Below are 12140 nucleotides of genomic sequence, written 5' to 3'. Positions count from 1 at the left end.
TTTATCTACCAGTTTGTTGGCACTCTCAGCTTCAATGAGACATTATTTGCGTCCAGCTCAGTTATTCCTTATTCCTGAATGTGGAGTTCTAAAAAGAACGAAACTACAGTCTCTGGATGTGATAACTGGGCAGTCTGTTGTATTGCATGTTTCAAGTAAAGTGTTACCATAATATACTTTAAACTTTTAATAAACTTTAAACATTTAAATGTGTTCAGATAATAAAACTGTGTAACAATTCAACAAAAAATACAGAAAGGTTTGTTTGAGTATAATATTTTTGCCACTCTCTGTACTAAGATTAATTTAAGTATAATTTAACTTTATTACTATTGATACATATTACATATGCATTTTACCAAACATGTGCTCATTTAACAATCAAGTAGTCAGTTACAGTGGCATACGTACAGACACCCTTTGGAAGTCTATTTTGATTATTCTTTCAATCTTTCAAAGCCATATATTGCTTTTCTTTTATTATTTCATTCGTAATTCTGATTTTCTGTCATATTTCTGAAAAATGAATGCATTTTTCAGGAGCTTACTTCGAAGAAGAAAAATACAAGTAAGTTGAATTCGACTTCGTTTGCACTTTTTTGTAAAAAAATGTTTGTTTTTTTTTTTCTCTCCAGAAGAATTATCCGAAATTCAATCCTCTCGCACACCTAATACAACACCGCCACAAGTCAAAAATATTCGATTTTTAGTTGTATACATGTCCTGGTGCTTTTTTATTAGTTTTATTAAAATGCGAGACAGCGACAAACGAAAAAAAAATTAAACCAAAAAAATTGATTAATTAAAAATTGAGATGTGTTAGTGTGTTATTATAAGAAGTTAAGATGCATTACATTTAAATTGAATTTTCTCTTAAAGTAGTTTTTTCAGATGCGGCAATGTTTTACTATGTGTGCGATATGTAGAGTACTAATTAAAATAAGAATGTGCCTTACTTTTGATTTTGAATTTTTTATAGTTTAAACCCAAATTTTATATAATTAAAAACTAAGCATGTGTATCTATATATGTGCCTATGTATCTATGTCATATATATATATATATATATATATATATATATATATATATATATATATATATATATATATATATATATATATATATATATATATATATATATATATATATATATATATATATATATATATATATATATATATATATATATATATATATATATATATATATATATATATATATATATATATATATATATATATATATATATATATATATATATATATATATATATATATATATATATATATATAATATATATATATATATATATATATATATATATATATATATATATATATATATATATATATATATATATATATATATATATATAAATATATATATATATATATATATATATATATATATAAAATATATATATATATATATATATATATATATATAGAAAAGTATTACATTGAAGCTTGTGAAATGGTGCAATCTTGCATTATTGTGTGGTTTACATCAACTGTACTCACACAGGTCATTGTAGTTGAACAAGAGTTCTTGCTTTTATTAAAAAGAGGTGAAACAAATTTTGAAAAATCAACTGAGTTTTTCAAAAAGGACCTAGACATCGAGAGACTGTTTACACTTGAATACGTTAACCGATATCACTAATGAAAACACAACTGGTCTTAAAAGACATGCTTAAATTAAATTACCTTTTTACGAAAATACTGTGCGTGTTGGAATTCATTTATTCCTTCTTTTCAAAGCCAAAGAATACGTGTCAGGCTCGTCGAGTTTTTGGGGTTCTAATGCTGATTATATAACTATAAAATGTTTTAAAAAAAATTAAAACTCACTATTTTTCATCTCAAATTTAGAAAATTTCTCGCGGCAAGACCCCCCCCCCCGCCCCGGTTTTACGATCCCCCGTTTTTTTTTATGTCGCGGCCTTGTGGAGTGCCTTATATATATATATATATATATATATATATATATATATATATACACTCAAACACATTTTTTGCTTCGAGTAAAGTTTTATTTATTTTAAATACAAGTTATATCGATAATGGTATATCTGTAAAAGTAAAATATTGTGTATAAAAGTGCGCGATTGTCTGTATGTGAATCTGTGTATGTGTCAGTATCACACAATTGTGAGTTTTGTCCGAAATGTAGATCCAGCATTACTTTAAAGAGGCATTTCCTTTGAACATAATTAAACTACGACTTTATTAAACCAACATATTCCATCGTATAATAATGAACTACAGTGCAGCTAATTATTGTCCTGCTAACGATTTTTTCCCAGCAGGTAATTAATGTTTTTATTCTTCATTACTTTTATGTTTTGTATGTACGTGAACTCGATAAAATTCATTTTTTGCAAAACATTCTATCATCCCCAGTAATGAACTTGAGAAGAAAATTAATCATCGATAGCTGATTGACCATCGTAACCGCACATCCTGCGTAAGATTAAATGAGTTTTAAATTTTGCAAGATAATATTAGTTGTAGTACGTTAATCAGGCTTATAGGTTATTCTAAAGATTAATTTTGATGTTTATTTGTTACTTTTCTGTTAATTTGTTTTCAATTTATGAAGTTTTAATTAAAATGATTTTGATTACGCTTGTGTCTATGGCTTCACATTAGCACGGCGGTTTTACTTGCAAAACACGTTTCTCTATTATATTTTGAGGTTACTTGCAATTTAGATAATCAATTTAAATGTGAAACAAATAAATATGTAAACTTACATTTTTTTTATAGTTTGAGCCATGTCGTGCGTTATATTGAAAGCAAAAATATAAAATCTTTCAGAACCTTCAAAGAAATTAAATTATTTTGACGACCACTTATCATTTGCTAATTTCTCCCACTTTAAAAATATTCTTGTTTTTACTTCCTTTTAATAAAAAAGTATTATATTCACGAAAAAATTTTCAATCAAAAATCGGCCTAAATTTCCATTTTTCTCACCCCCGAATGAATGTAGAGTTTTTTTTTTTTTTTTTTGACCCGACCACACTTGGATATATGCCTAGGAACGTACAGGCACCCGAAATATCCATTTTGACGATTCCCGAGTTAATTACAACGAGTTTTCGCGTGACGTCCGTAGAACATATGTATGTGCGTATGTGTGTATGTGTGTAGGTGTATATGTACTTATGTACGTATGTGCGTATATATCTCGCATGACTCAAAAACAGTATGTCCTAGAAAGTTGAAATTTGGTACGTAGACTTCTAGTGTAGTATAGTTGTGCTCCTTCCCTTTTGGTTGCATTCGGATGTTTCTAATGGGGTGTTTTACACTTTCGATGCAAACTCAAGTGGTGTTATAATTTGGCAAATACTTGGGGACATATCGCAAAGCTTTTGGTTTGCCAAGTTTTTTTCGCCAAATTGGTGACAAATTTGGCGTTTTTTTTTTTTTTTTTTAAATTATGATTTCAATTTGCCCACTGTTGGTGATATTTAGAGAGTTAACAATTGTATCACATTAAAATTGCCAATAATGGGAAAATAACATTGAATCGGTGTAAAAGAAAGTCATGTGATGCACACATTAGCTCGTTTATAAATATTTTATAGTCTATTTTACTTTATTTAATTGTGAGATCTAGAACAAGGCACATCTCTACTGCATTGAAGAAAGATGTTAATTGTAGCCCCTAAACTCGTGCCTGCACTTTTCTACAAAATTGTTTTCATTAAAGCTGTATGGTAATTTCTTATCTTTCATGTTTCATCTTTATTTGCAGTAATTTTTCTTTTTTTGTTTTTAGACATGCATCACCCATAAAAAAAGAACCAACCGACAGTTTGTTGGATGGTAATGAGAAAAGCCCAGACATAATTCCGTTGCCAAATGATATAGAAGGTAAATTATTTTTTCATTGAAATCCATATCAATCAAAACAACTATTGCAACCCCGTAATAACTTAGCAACTATGCAGACGCGTTTCTTCAAAGATACCCTGACCCAAATTTTCATCCTGAGATTTGTTAGCTGATGGTGAAAACACCTTGCTTTAGTGCATAAAACATCTTCTATTGATTCAAAAATGAAGCTGTATGAAATTTGCAGTAATTAAAAGATTCCAAAAGATATATTTTGAAAATTGCTATAAACTATCAATGATTATTCTGTGTGCGAATTGGTAACATGCGATTTACCGTACTGATTTTTTACTTCAAATGTTTAACACGTTTGATATGATTTTAAGTACTTACTTATAATTTTAAAGTTTAATTTTCATATAAATGTGCAATGCACCTGCTATGGACACATTAAAGATATTCACTATGTTTTACATTATAGTTTATATGATACACATTTTATACGATACTATGTTACATTAATTCATTAACTATTGAGTGAGAGTTTGCCTAGGTTATATCCCAATCGTTTTAGTATGACTTCATGGTGAAGTTATACAAAATTCCTAATTATGTCATTTGAATTAAATTAAACAGGACGAAGGAAAGAATTATATTCTTCCCGTAACCACCCTTATTAAAACATTTTATGTATGATTCACAGTATAAATATTTCCCAGTACAAATGTTTCATTACTGCAGTATATAATCTTAATGAGTAACTTTACATTACATGAGTAACAAACATGTTTGTTACATGTTGAGATGCTGCTGTTACATTACATGTTGCAGTTACACGTTGTTGACATTACATGAGTAACAAAGAGTTTGTTACATGCGTAACAAACATTGAAAAATGGAAAACCTTACATTTTCAGGATTTGGTAAAAAAAAAAAAACATTGTTTCTTAATGTAAACTTTATATAAGTGAGTATCCAAAACAAAATAATCAAAAGATTTTCTTCCTTATTTCTAGTTTATACGACCTCAGTTTCAGTTGAATTATGTTCCACATCACCTCATCTTCCGAAGAAAGCAGAGGTTTATTACACGATTGAAAGCAGTCAAACCTGCGTATAACTTCAGCATTGTTACAATTTTTAACTCAGGGTAAGTGAAGACTAGTATAAAGACTTTTTAAAACATAAATATATCTCAAATAAGAAATACTTTTTCTTTATTTTTTTTCATAGTTTGTTTCCATTGATTCAAAGTTTTTACAGATCTTAAGCTTATTTCAAGTTTTATTTTTTTTTATATATACAGAGCTGGCCAAATTACTAGACTAAAGAGTTTTTATTTTTGTTTTTTTTTACCCTATTTGTACTAAAATATTATTTATTTTACTGCTAAAGTACAGTGCACTGATTATTACGTTATTTTAGCATAATTTAATGTTTGTAGGTGGCAGCACTGTCTGCTTAGTTTATGTTCTTTGTTTATCTACCTACCAGGAACATAACCTCAATCAACTTAAACAGTTCACTAGTTCTTTTTATTAGTGTGTTCTATTATATTTAAAGTTAGTTTTGGGTAATAAGAGATTATGTGTATGTGAATATATATATAATAGTGAGTACAAGCAATTTTTTACCTCCTTTTTACTTCCTTTTAGAAAAAAGGAAGTATTGTATTCGCGAAAAAAATTTCACTCGAAAATCACCTTTAATTTCCATTTTTCTCTACCGGAATGAATGTTGAGTTTTTTTTTTTTTTTTTTTTTTTTTACGACCAGACCACACGTGGATATAAGCCTAGGAACCTACAGACACACGAAATATCCATTTTGACGACCCCCGAGTTAATTACAACGAATTTTCTCGTGACGTCCGTATGTACGTATGTATGTGTGTATGTGTGTATGTGTGTATGTATCTCGCCTAACTCAGAACCGGCATGTCCTAGAAAATTGAAATTCGGTACGTAGACTCCTAGTGGGGTCTAGGAGTGTGCTAGGGAGTACGTAGGAATGTGCACCTTCACTTTTGGTTTCATTCGGATGATCCTAAGGGGGTCTTTTGAACCTTTTGGGGAGGAAATCATTGTAAATTTCGATTAACAACGGTCTTTTGGTTGCCAAGTTTTGGCGACAAATTTGACGATTTTTTTAAATTTTTAATTTGGTTTAAATTTGGCTACTGTTGGTGATAGTTAGTGAGTAAACAATTGAATCACATTAATATTGCCAATAATGGGGAAATGACATTAAATTGGAGTAAAAGGAAGTCATGTGCTGCACACATCAGCTCGTTTAAAAAATGTTAAGAAATGGTGTAAACCTTCTGAAAAGTATGCCAAAAAGACTTAAAATGCTCATCAAGAACAAGGGAATGCATACTAAATATTAGATAATCATTTCACTGTTCGTTAATGTGTCTATAGTTAAGTAATCAATAAAGAATTTGCTTTTAAAACAGTCTTAGTCTAATAATTTGGCCAGCACTTTATACTCAGTAAACTCCCGATTATCCGCCGAGTTGGGTGGCACAAGGACCGTGGATAAACCGCGGTCCTTGTGCCACCCACTAACCATAAGTACTAATTCTGTATTAGCTACCAGTTTGTTTGTCACTCTTGGCTTCCTTAAGAGGTTCGCCACCTCCAGCTCAGCCTCTCCTATGCCGGGCTAATGAGTGCTAATAAGCACGAAACTGCAGTCCTCGGCTGGAATTGACTGAGTTGGTGGTGTATTTCTTGTATTTCTGGCTATAGGTTGGTAACGTACTGAATATACCTGACTTTACTTCAATATTCCAGTTGAACCGAACCATTTCTTCGGTTTGAGCTGGCGGTGTATTTCATGTATTTCTGCCTTACCCATGGTTATAGGGCGGTAACATGCTGACTAACTCTTTAGATTTTGATCTAACCATTTTAAAAGACAATACAAGAAAAATTATTTTTTTTCTTTGTTATACTTTCCATCAGTGTCCATCCTAAGGTCTTTGTCACATATTTTTTGCGCCAAAAAAACGAAAGAAAATTAAATTAAAAACATTATTTGTACAAGCCAGCAGCAGCAGTGCTCATTTTAATTAAAACACTTATTTTTTGGAGACATTAAATTCAGTATCGTCAAACGGAGTTGAATTGGACTAACGTAAACTAGAAATCATAATTTATTTCCATGTTTATAAGTTATAATTTCACCATGTTACTTTTTTTAGGTGCTGTTGAATGTGCTTTGAAAGATAGAATGTTTAATCATCTCTATTTTTGAATACACATGTTAGGGGAGGGTGGCGTAAAGCGGGTAGGTTTTCGAAGAACGCTCGAAAATTTTAGTTTTTGGATTTTTATGGAAACAATTTCGATTTTATTTCCTGTAGCGTTCATGAACTTCAAAATAAAAAGGAATTTTTGTATTATTTGAAACCCAATATTTATTTATTATCAAACTTTACAAACATTCAAAAGCCCGGTTTGCCCTACCGGGGAACCCAAAGCGGATAAGCTTAATTAACACTCCGTCGGGCGCAATATGTTGTAGAACACGATCGGGCGCATTGAGCCTGGGAAGCACACTTTGATCTACTGATCTTTTCTACGCATGTTTACATTTTCTTACGAAAAAATTGTCAACTACAAACACCAAAGAAGAGAAATAAAACAGTTTTTCATGATTTTTCGAATGTAACACAAGTTTGAGAAAATGAAAATACATTTTTCCATGAGCTATTGAGGAGGCGTGGCTAACTAAAGAATTCGAGGTGTGCCTAATAGATCAGTTGCGCCCGACGGAGTGTTAATTGTGATTTGGTACAATTGCCAAATATGAAGTTATAAATGAATAAAATAATTGACTATCTACCTGCCCTTATAAAAAAATATAAAAAAATGTACTCATCAAATTTAAAGTCAGCACATTCGTTTATAAAATATGAAGAAATAACTGATTAAATTAATGGACTAATTATTTGCCATCCAAAAAAAAATAGCTTTTTAAAGTTATACTTATCCTATTGAAATAGAGAATCTAAGTCAGCACACAAGTAAAGAAATTATAAATAAATACATAATTAAATCCTATACCTGCTTTGCCCGACCCGCTTGTAACGAATTCCCGTTTCTTATTTCAATAATTATAACTTAAATTAAAAAAAGAAACTAACGAAATGACTATTGTAATTTGTAGGTTGATGGTGTCAGAATAACGTAATATTATTGACAATTAAAAAAAATAAACTGGTCTTCGACTAATCACAAGTTACAAAACTTCATTTTTTTAGAATTTTTTAATTTTAAGCCTGGTTGCGCCATGCCGCTTCACTGCTGCGTCGCTGGGACTGATTAAAACTCGAGGGTGTTCATTTAAACGTGACATACGTATGCATCGCCGCTTACACACCATGGGGGGGGGGGGGCATACGAAGGCTTACCCGTTTTGGGTGACCTACTCGCTTTGAGCCACCCTCCCCTACATTTATAAAATTCCATAATTTTGTTACTAAATACACCCAATTTTTAAATACATTATTTTGAATTTGAACTTGAAATTTTATTTATTTATACATTTGGATCTAAAATGTTTGAACGTATTACTAATGTTACATTTTGTACCTTTATTTGTTACTGCTGACAAAAAGATGTATTCATGGAGTTCATTCATTTCTTAATTTTTATTTGCTTTTATTTATTTTTAATTTTGCAGTTACTGCTCACATGAGTTGCAGTTTCACTGAAAGCTGAAGAAATTCAAAAAGCCCCATGAAGGGAGCTCTTTTTGAGGAGGAACCTGTTTTGCCTTTTGTTCTGCTAAATGGAGAAAGTAGAATTTGGACAGATAATGTGTGAGCTATTTAATTTTAATTTTGCGGTTTAAAAATACTACTTTGTCTACGATCATAAAATTGCCTTCCGGTCAGCTAAAAAATTTCTATAAAAACATAATTTATGTTAAATAATAATATCTGCTTATGCATCTGAATTTTTTTTTTTTTTTTTTATTAAACCAAAAAAAAAGTGATTTTTATTCATCTATTTTATTCAAATTTAAGCGGATTTCTCTTCTAAATTCCTTTTTTTTTTAAATCGAAATTACTATTGTAACGATTGTTTTATCTATGATTAGGATACGTGAGGTACTTTGGCTCTTTTCAGAACTAGTGCAATCTCCTGATATAACATCCAGTCTTTTATGTGCCACAATTAAAGCGCGAATGTAATTTGCACATGGGTATTTAACGCAAAGTTTACCATCAGATGGAGGCACCTGGGCTCTTTTGCAAGCGAAACCTTTTACATACTGCACAGTCACTCGAAAAGGGCGCTGAAGGTTATTAAAATCACCCCCTTGCCTCCTAGACCAAGGCGTATGCAGCCAAAGCAAAACCACCTCACCACTGAGCTGCTATTGCAAATGTTTAGACGACTACCAAATGTTTAGACTGCAAATGTTTAGACGAAACTACCATTATAATTACAGTCGAGCCCGCCTTATGGAATACACCAATTTGCCATGAAAAATTATTCCAATAACTGGGATATTCCATTATCCGGATAAAAATATCACACATCAACGTTGTAGTACACTGACATTTTATTACATTAAGCGGGATATTCTTTCATCCGATGTCCCAATAAGCGGGCTCGCCTGTATTGTCAAATCCCTTAAAAACTGCCTCAGTTGAAGTTTTCTCTTGGTGCAGATGTTCGAAGCTTTTAATCAGAATGAGAATTATCAGCATCTTAACTCTAGGTGTCCTAAGAGCAAAAACTTTCTTAGATCCTAGAATCCCAACCGCGTAGCCAAATTACAGACTTGATGCTTTTCCATTGAACTTTTCTCTTATCTTACGTAATCCTGAGTTGTAATCCTGGGAGTTAGTGGAATGAATCTTCCTACCTTTTTCTTCTGCTCATTAACTATTTAATGACAATTAATCTATTCTTCCGTTATAGTGCAGTTCCTGCAAGTGAAACTGTTGTGCTGCTATACATTCATTCTAAGTGTTGCGTATATCACATGTCGTTTTCTCACCACCCGTCGTTCTTCACATTTCCCTAGTTGTGTGCAGCTTTTTTCAAATACAATCAAAAATTGTGCATTTTTTTACCGCTCAAAAGAGATTGGAATGTTTGCTTTCAATAATAAAAAATATAATGTAAGAATTAACCTTTTCTTCAGGATTTGTTCTAAAAAAAGAATAAATAACGCAGTATTCCATCTCCAGAAAGTGCACCTAATAGTAAAATTTAGAGGTAAAGAGTAGGTTATAATCTGTTATTTCTTTCATTCTTTCTTTCCCTTTCATTGATTACTTTCTGCTTAGTTAGCATTCTAATTCAAATCAAGCACAAAGTCTGGTGAGTAAGTTACTACTTTTCTACGTTTTTTTTTCTCTTTTCAAATTAGCTAAAAGAACCGCATTTGAACTTGATCATATCCTCTGAAAAGAAAGCAGCCTCTGTCTATTTCTTTTTTTTTCTTCATTTTCTAGTTTTATATAGCATGTGGGTAAAATACATCATACGAGGATTTTTTTTTTTTCAAGGTCCGATCGATCACGAAATGAAGACCACAAAGAAAATGGAAACTCTTTTGTTTGGAATGTATACACACACCTTCCAACTACTTATCGACGTAGTCGCCGCTCCGATTAAGACATTTGTCGTAGCGCGGTACCAATTTTTCGATACCCTTGTCATAGAAGACAGCCGCCTCAACTTTCAGCCAATTCTGTACGCAGGTTTGCAGCTCGGCGTCGGTGCCAAACGTGTCTTCCTAGCCAGCGTTTCATGTGACCAAAGAGATGGTAATCGGAAGATGCGCCAAGTCTGGGCTGAATGGAGGATGGTTAAACACTGTCCAGCAAAACTGCTGCAGGAGATTTTTGGTTAAAGCAGCAGTGTGTGGGCGCGCATTGTCGTGCAGAAGGACAATGCCTGATGACAACATTCCTTTACGTTTGTTCTGAGTTACCATTTTTTTCAGCATTTAGAAATCAAACTACAGCACTCACTTCACACTTGACATGATACGCAATTGTTCGTTGCAACATGTTTCTTCGTTCACTGCGTGCTCCGAAATAACAACAGCGACCTGATACGCAACGAATCTACGCACAGCGTAATCAGCTTTACTTTCTGGCTTTCACTCCGCAATCGATCGAACCTTGAAAAAAAAATAACCCTCGTATGTAGCTAGCTTTGAATTGTACCGATACAATTGTACACATTACTCTGTTTTTGTTTTTCTACATGACTAAATTTGAAAAGAATGCTATGTTTACCTTTTAAAATCAGGTTGTTTTGGTTCTAAATTATTTTCGCTATCAGCTAGCTAAAATTTTAAAAAATTAGAAAATAAACAAATAAACATTTATTTCATGTATTTCTCCTAAATCCACAAACTGAAATTTCTTCAAAAAGTTTTTGTTTTTTTTAACTTGAAATAAGTGTAATAAGAGTTTCAGCTTGAAATAAATGTCCGTGTATTTAGACAGAAATTTCTAATTTCTTCTCTTAATCCCATTCAACATGTTTTCTTGCAGAATTATCATTTTGAATCAGAGTTTATGACGATACGATTAATGAAGATATTTTAGCTGCCTTATAAGAGAAAGAAAACAAGCTGAAGTAACTGGACGCTCACATTGAAAGCAAAAATCCGAAAACGTGAAAGTGGAAGAAATGTTACTGAACTGCTAAAATGTTACATATTGCATCATCTAAGTGGACTTGCTTTTTCATTATTTATATCAATTTTCTACAGATTTGTCTATTTTCTTCTTAATAAAAAAAAATGCACCATCTGTCAAGTCTTATTTTGTCACGGGTAACAAGCAAAACACTTGCAAGAGCATTTTATGTGTTTTTTAATAACATATTTAAAGGTAGGAAAGAACCGGGATGAGTGCAAAGATGCTTTTACATGTCAAAATAAAATGTTAATATTTATTTCTAGCTTGTCCAATAAAGTTTGCAGAAATTTGAATACTTATGGTGCATGTACTGGACAAGCTAGGAAGTAAATTTTTACATTTCGTTTTGACTCACAAATGCAGTTGTCCCCATCCTCTAGAAAATTTCTCCGAACCAAATTACAGCAAAACATTCCCAGACAAAATATATATTAAAGTAATATGATATAAAAAAATGTGTTTAAAATTATTAGTCAATTGTTTGACTTGAAACATTAGTAAAATATTCTAAAGCTTTGTTTTACAAATTGTCTGAGATTAAAATCAGTGTTTCGTAAGGACACACGATAGAAGTAAACATTTTGCGTCCTAGGGAAACGCTAATTCGGGGAA

The 12140-nt window shown here is 31.5% G+C and overlaps 1 protein-coding gene across 1 annotated transcript in view; it reads left to right on the top strand.

The window, feature by feature from the left end:
* The window catches only part of LOC129224742 (protein turtle homolog B-like), a 236816-nt gene extending 225197 nt beyond the window's left edge, over positions 1 to 11619 (top strand). Inside the window, exons 9-13 of the mRNA XM_054859291.1 lie at positions 541 to 568; positions 3790 to 3884; positions 4862 to 4995; positions 8537 to 8675; positions 11379 to 11619. Coding sequence (XP_054715266.1) covers positions 541 to 568; positions 3790 to 3884; positions 4862 to 4965 — 227 coding nt within the window. The 3' untranslated portion in view covers positions 4966 to 4995; positions 8537 to 8675; positions 11379 to 11619. The remainder of the gene's footprint in view (positions 1 to 540; positions 569 to 3789; positions 3885 to 4861; positions 4996 to 8536; positions 8676 to 11378) is intronic.
* Positions 11620 to 12140: the final 521 nt, after the last annotated feature.

The sequence above is a fragment of the Uloborus diversus genome, chromosome 6 (genome assembly GCF_026930045.1).
Source record: "Uloborus diversus isolate 005 chromosome 6, Udiv.v.3.1, whole genome shotgun sequence".
In the NCBI taxonomy this organism is placed as follows: Eukaryota; Metazoa; Arthropoda; class Arachnida; order Araneae; family Uloboridae; genus Uloborus; species Uloborus diversus.
The sequence above is the reverse complement of the archived record's forward strand: the minus strand, read 5'-3'. Positions and strand labels throughout refer to the sequence as shown.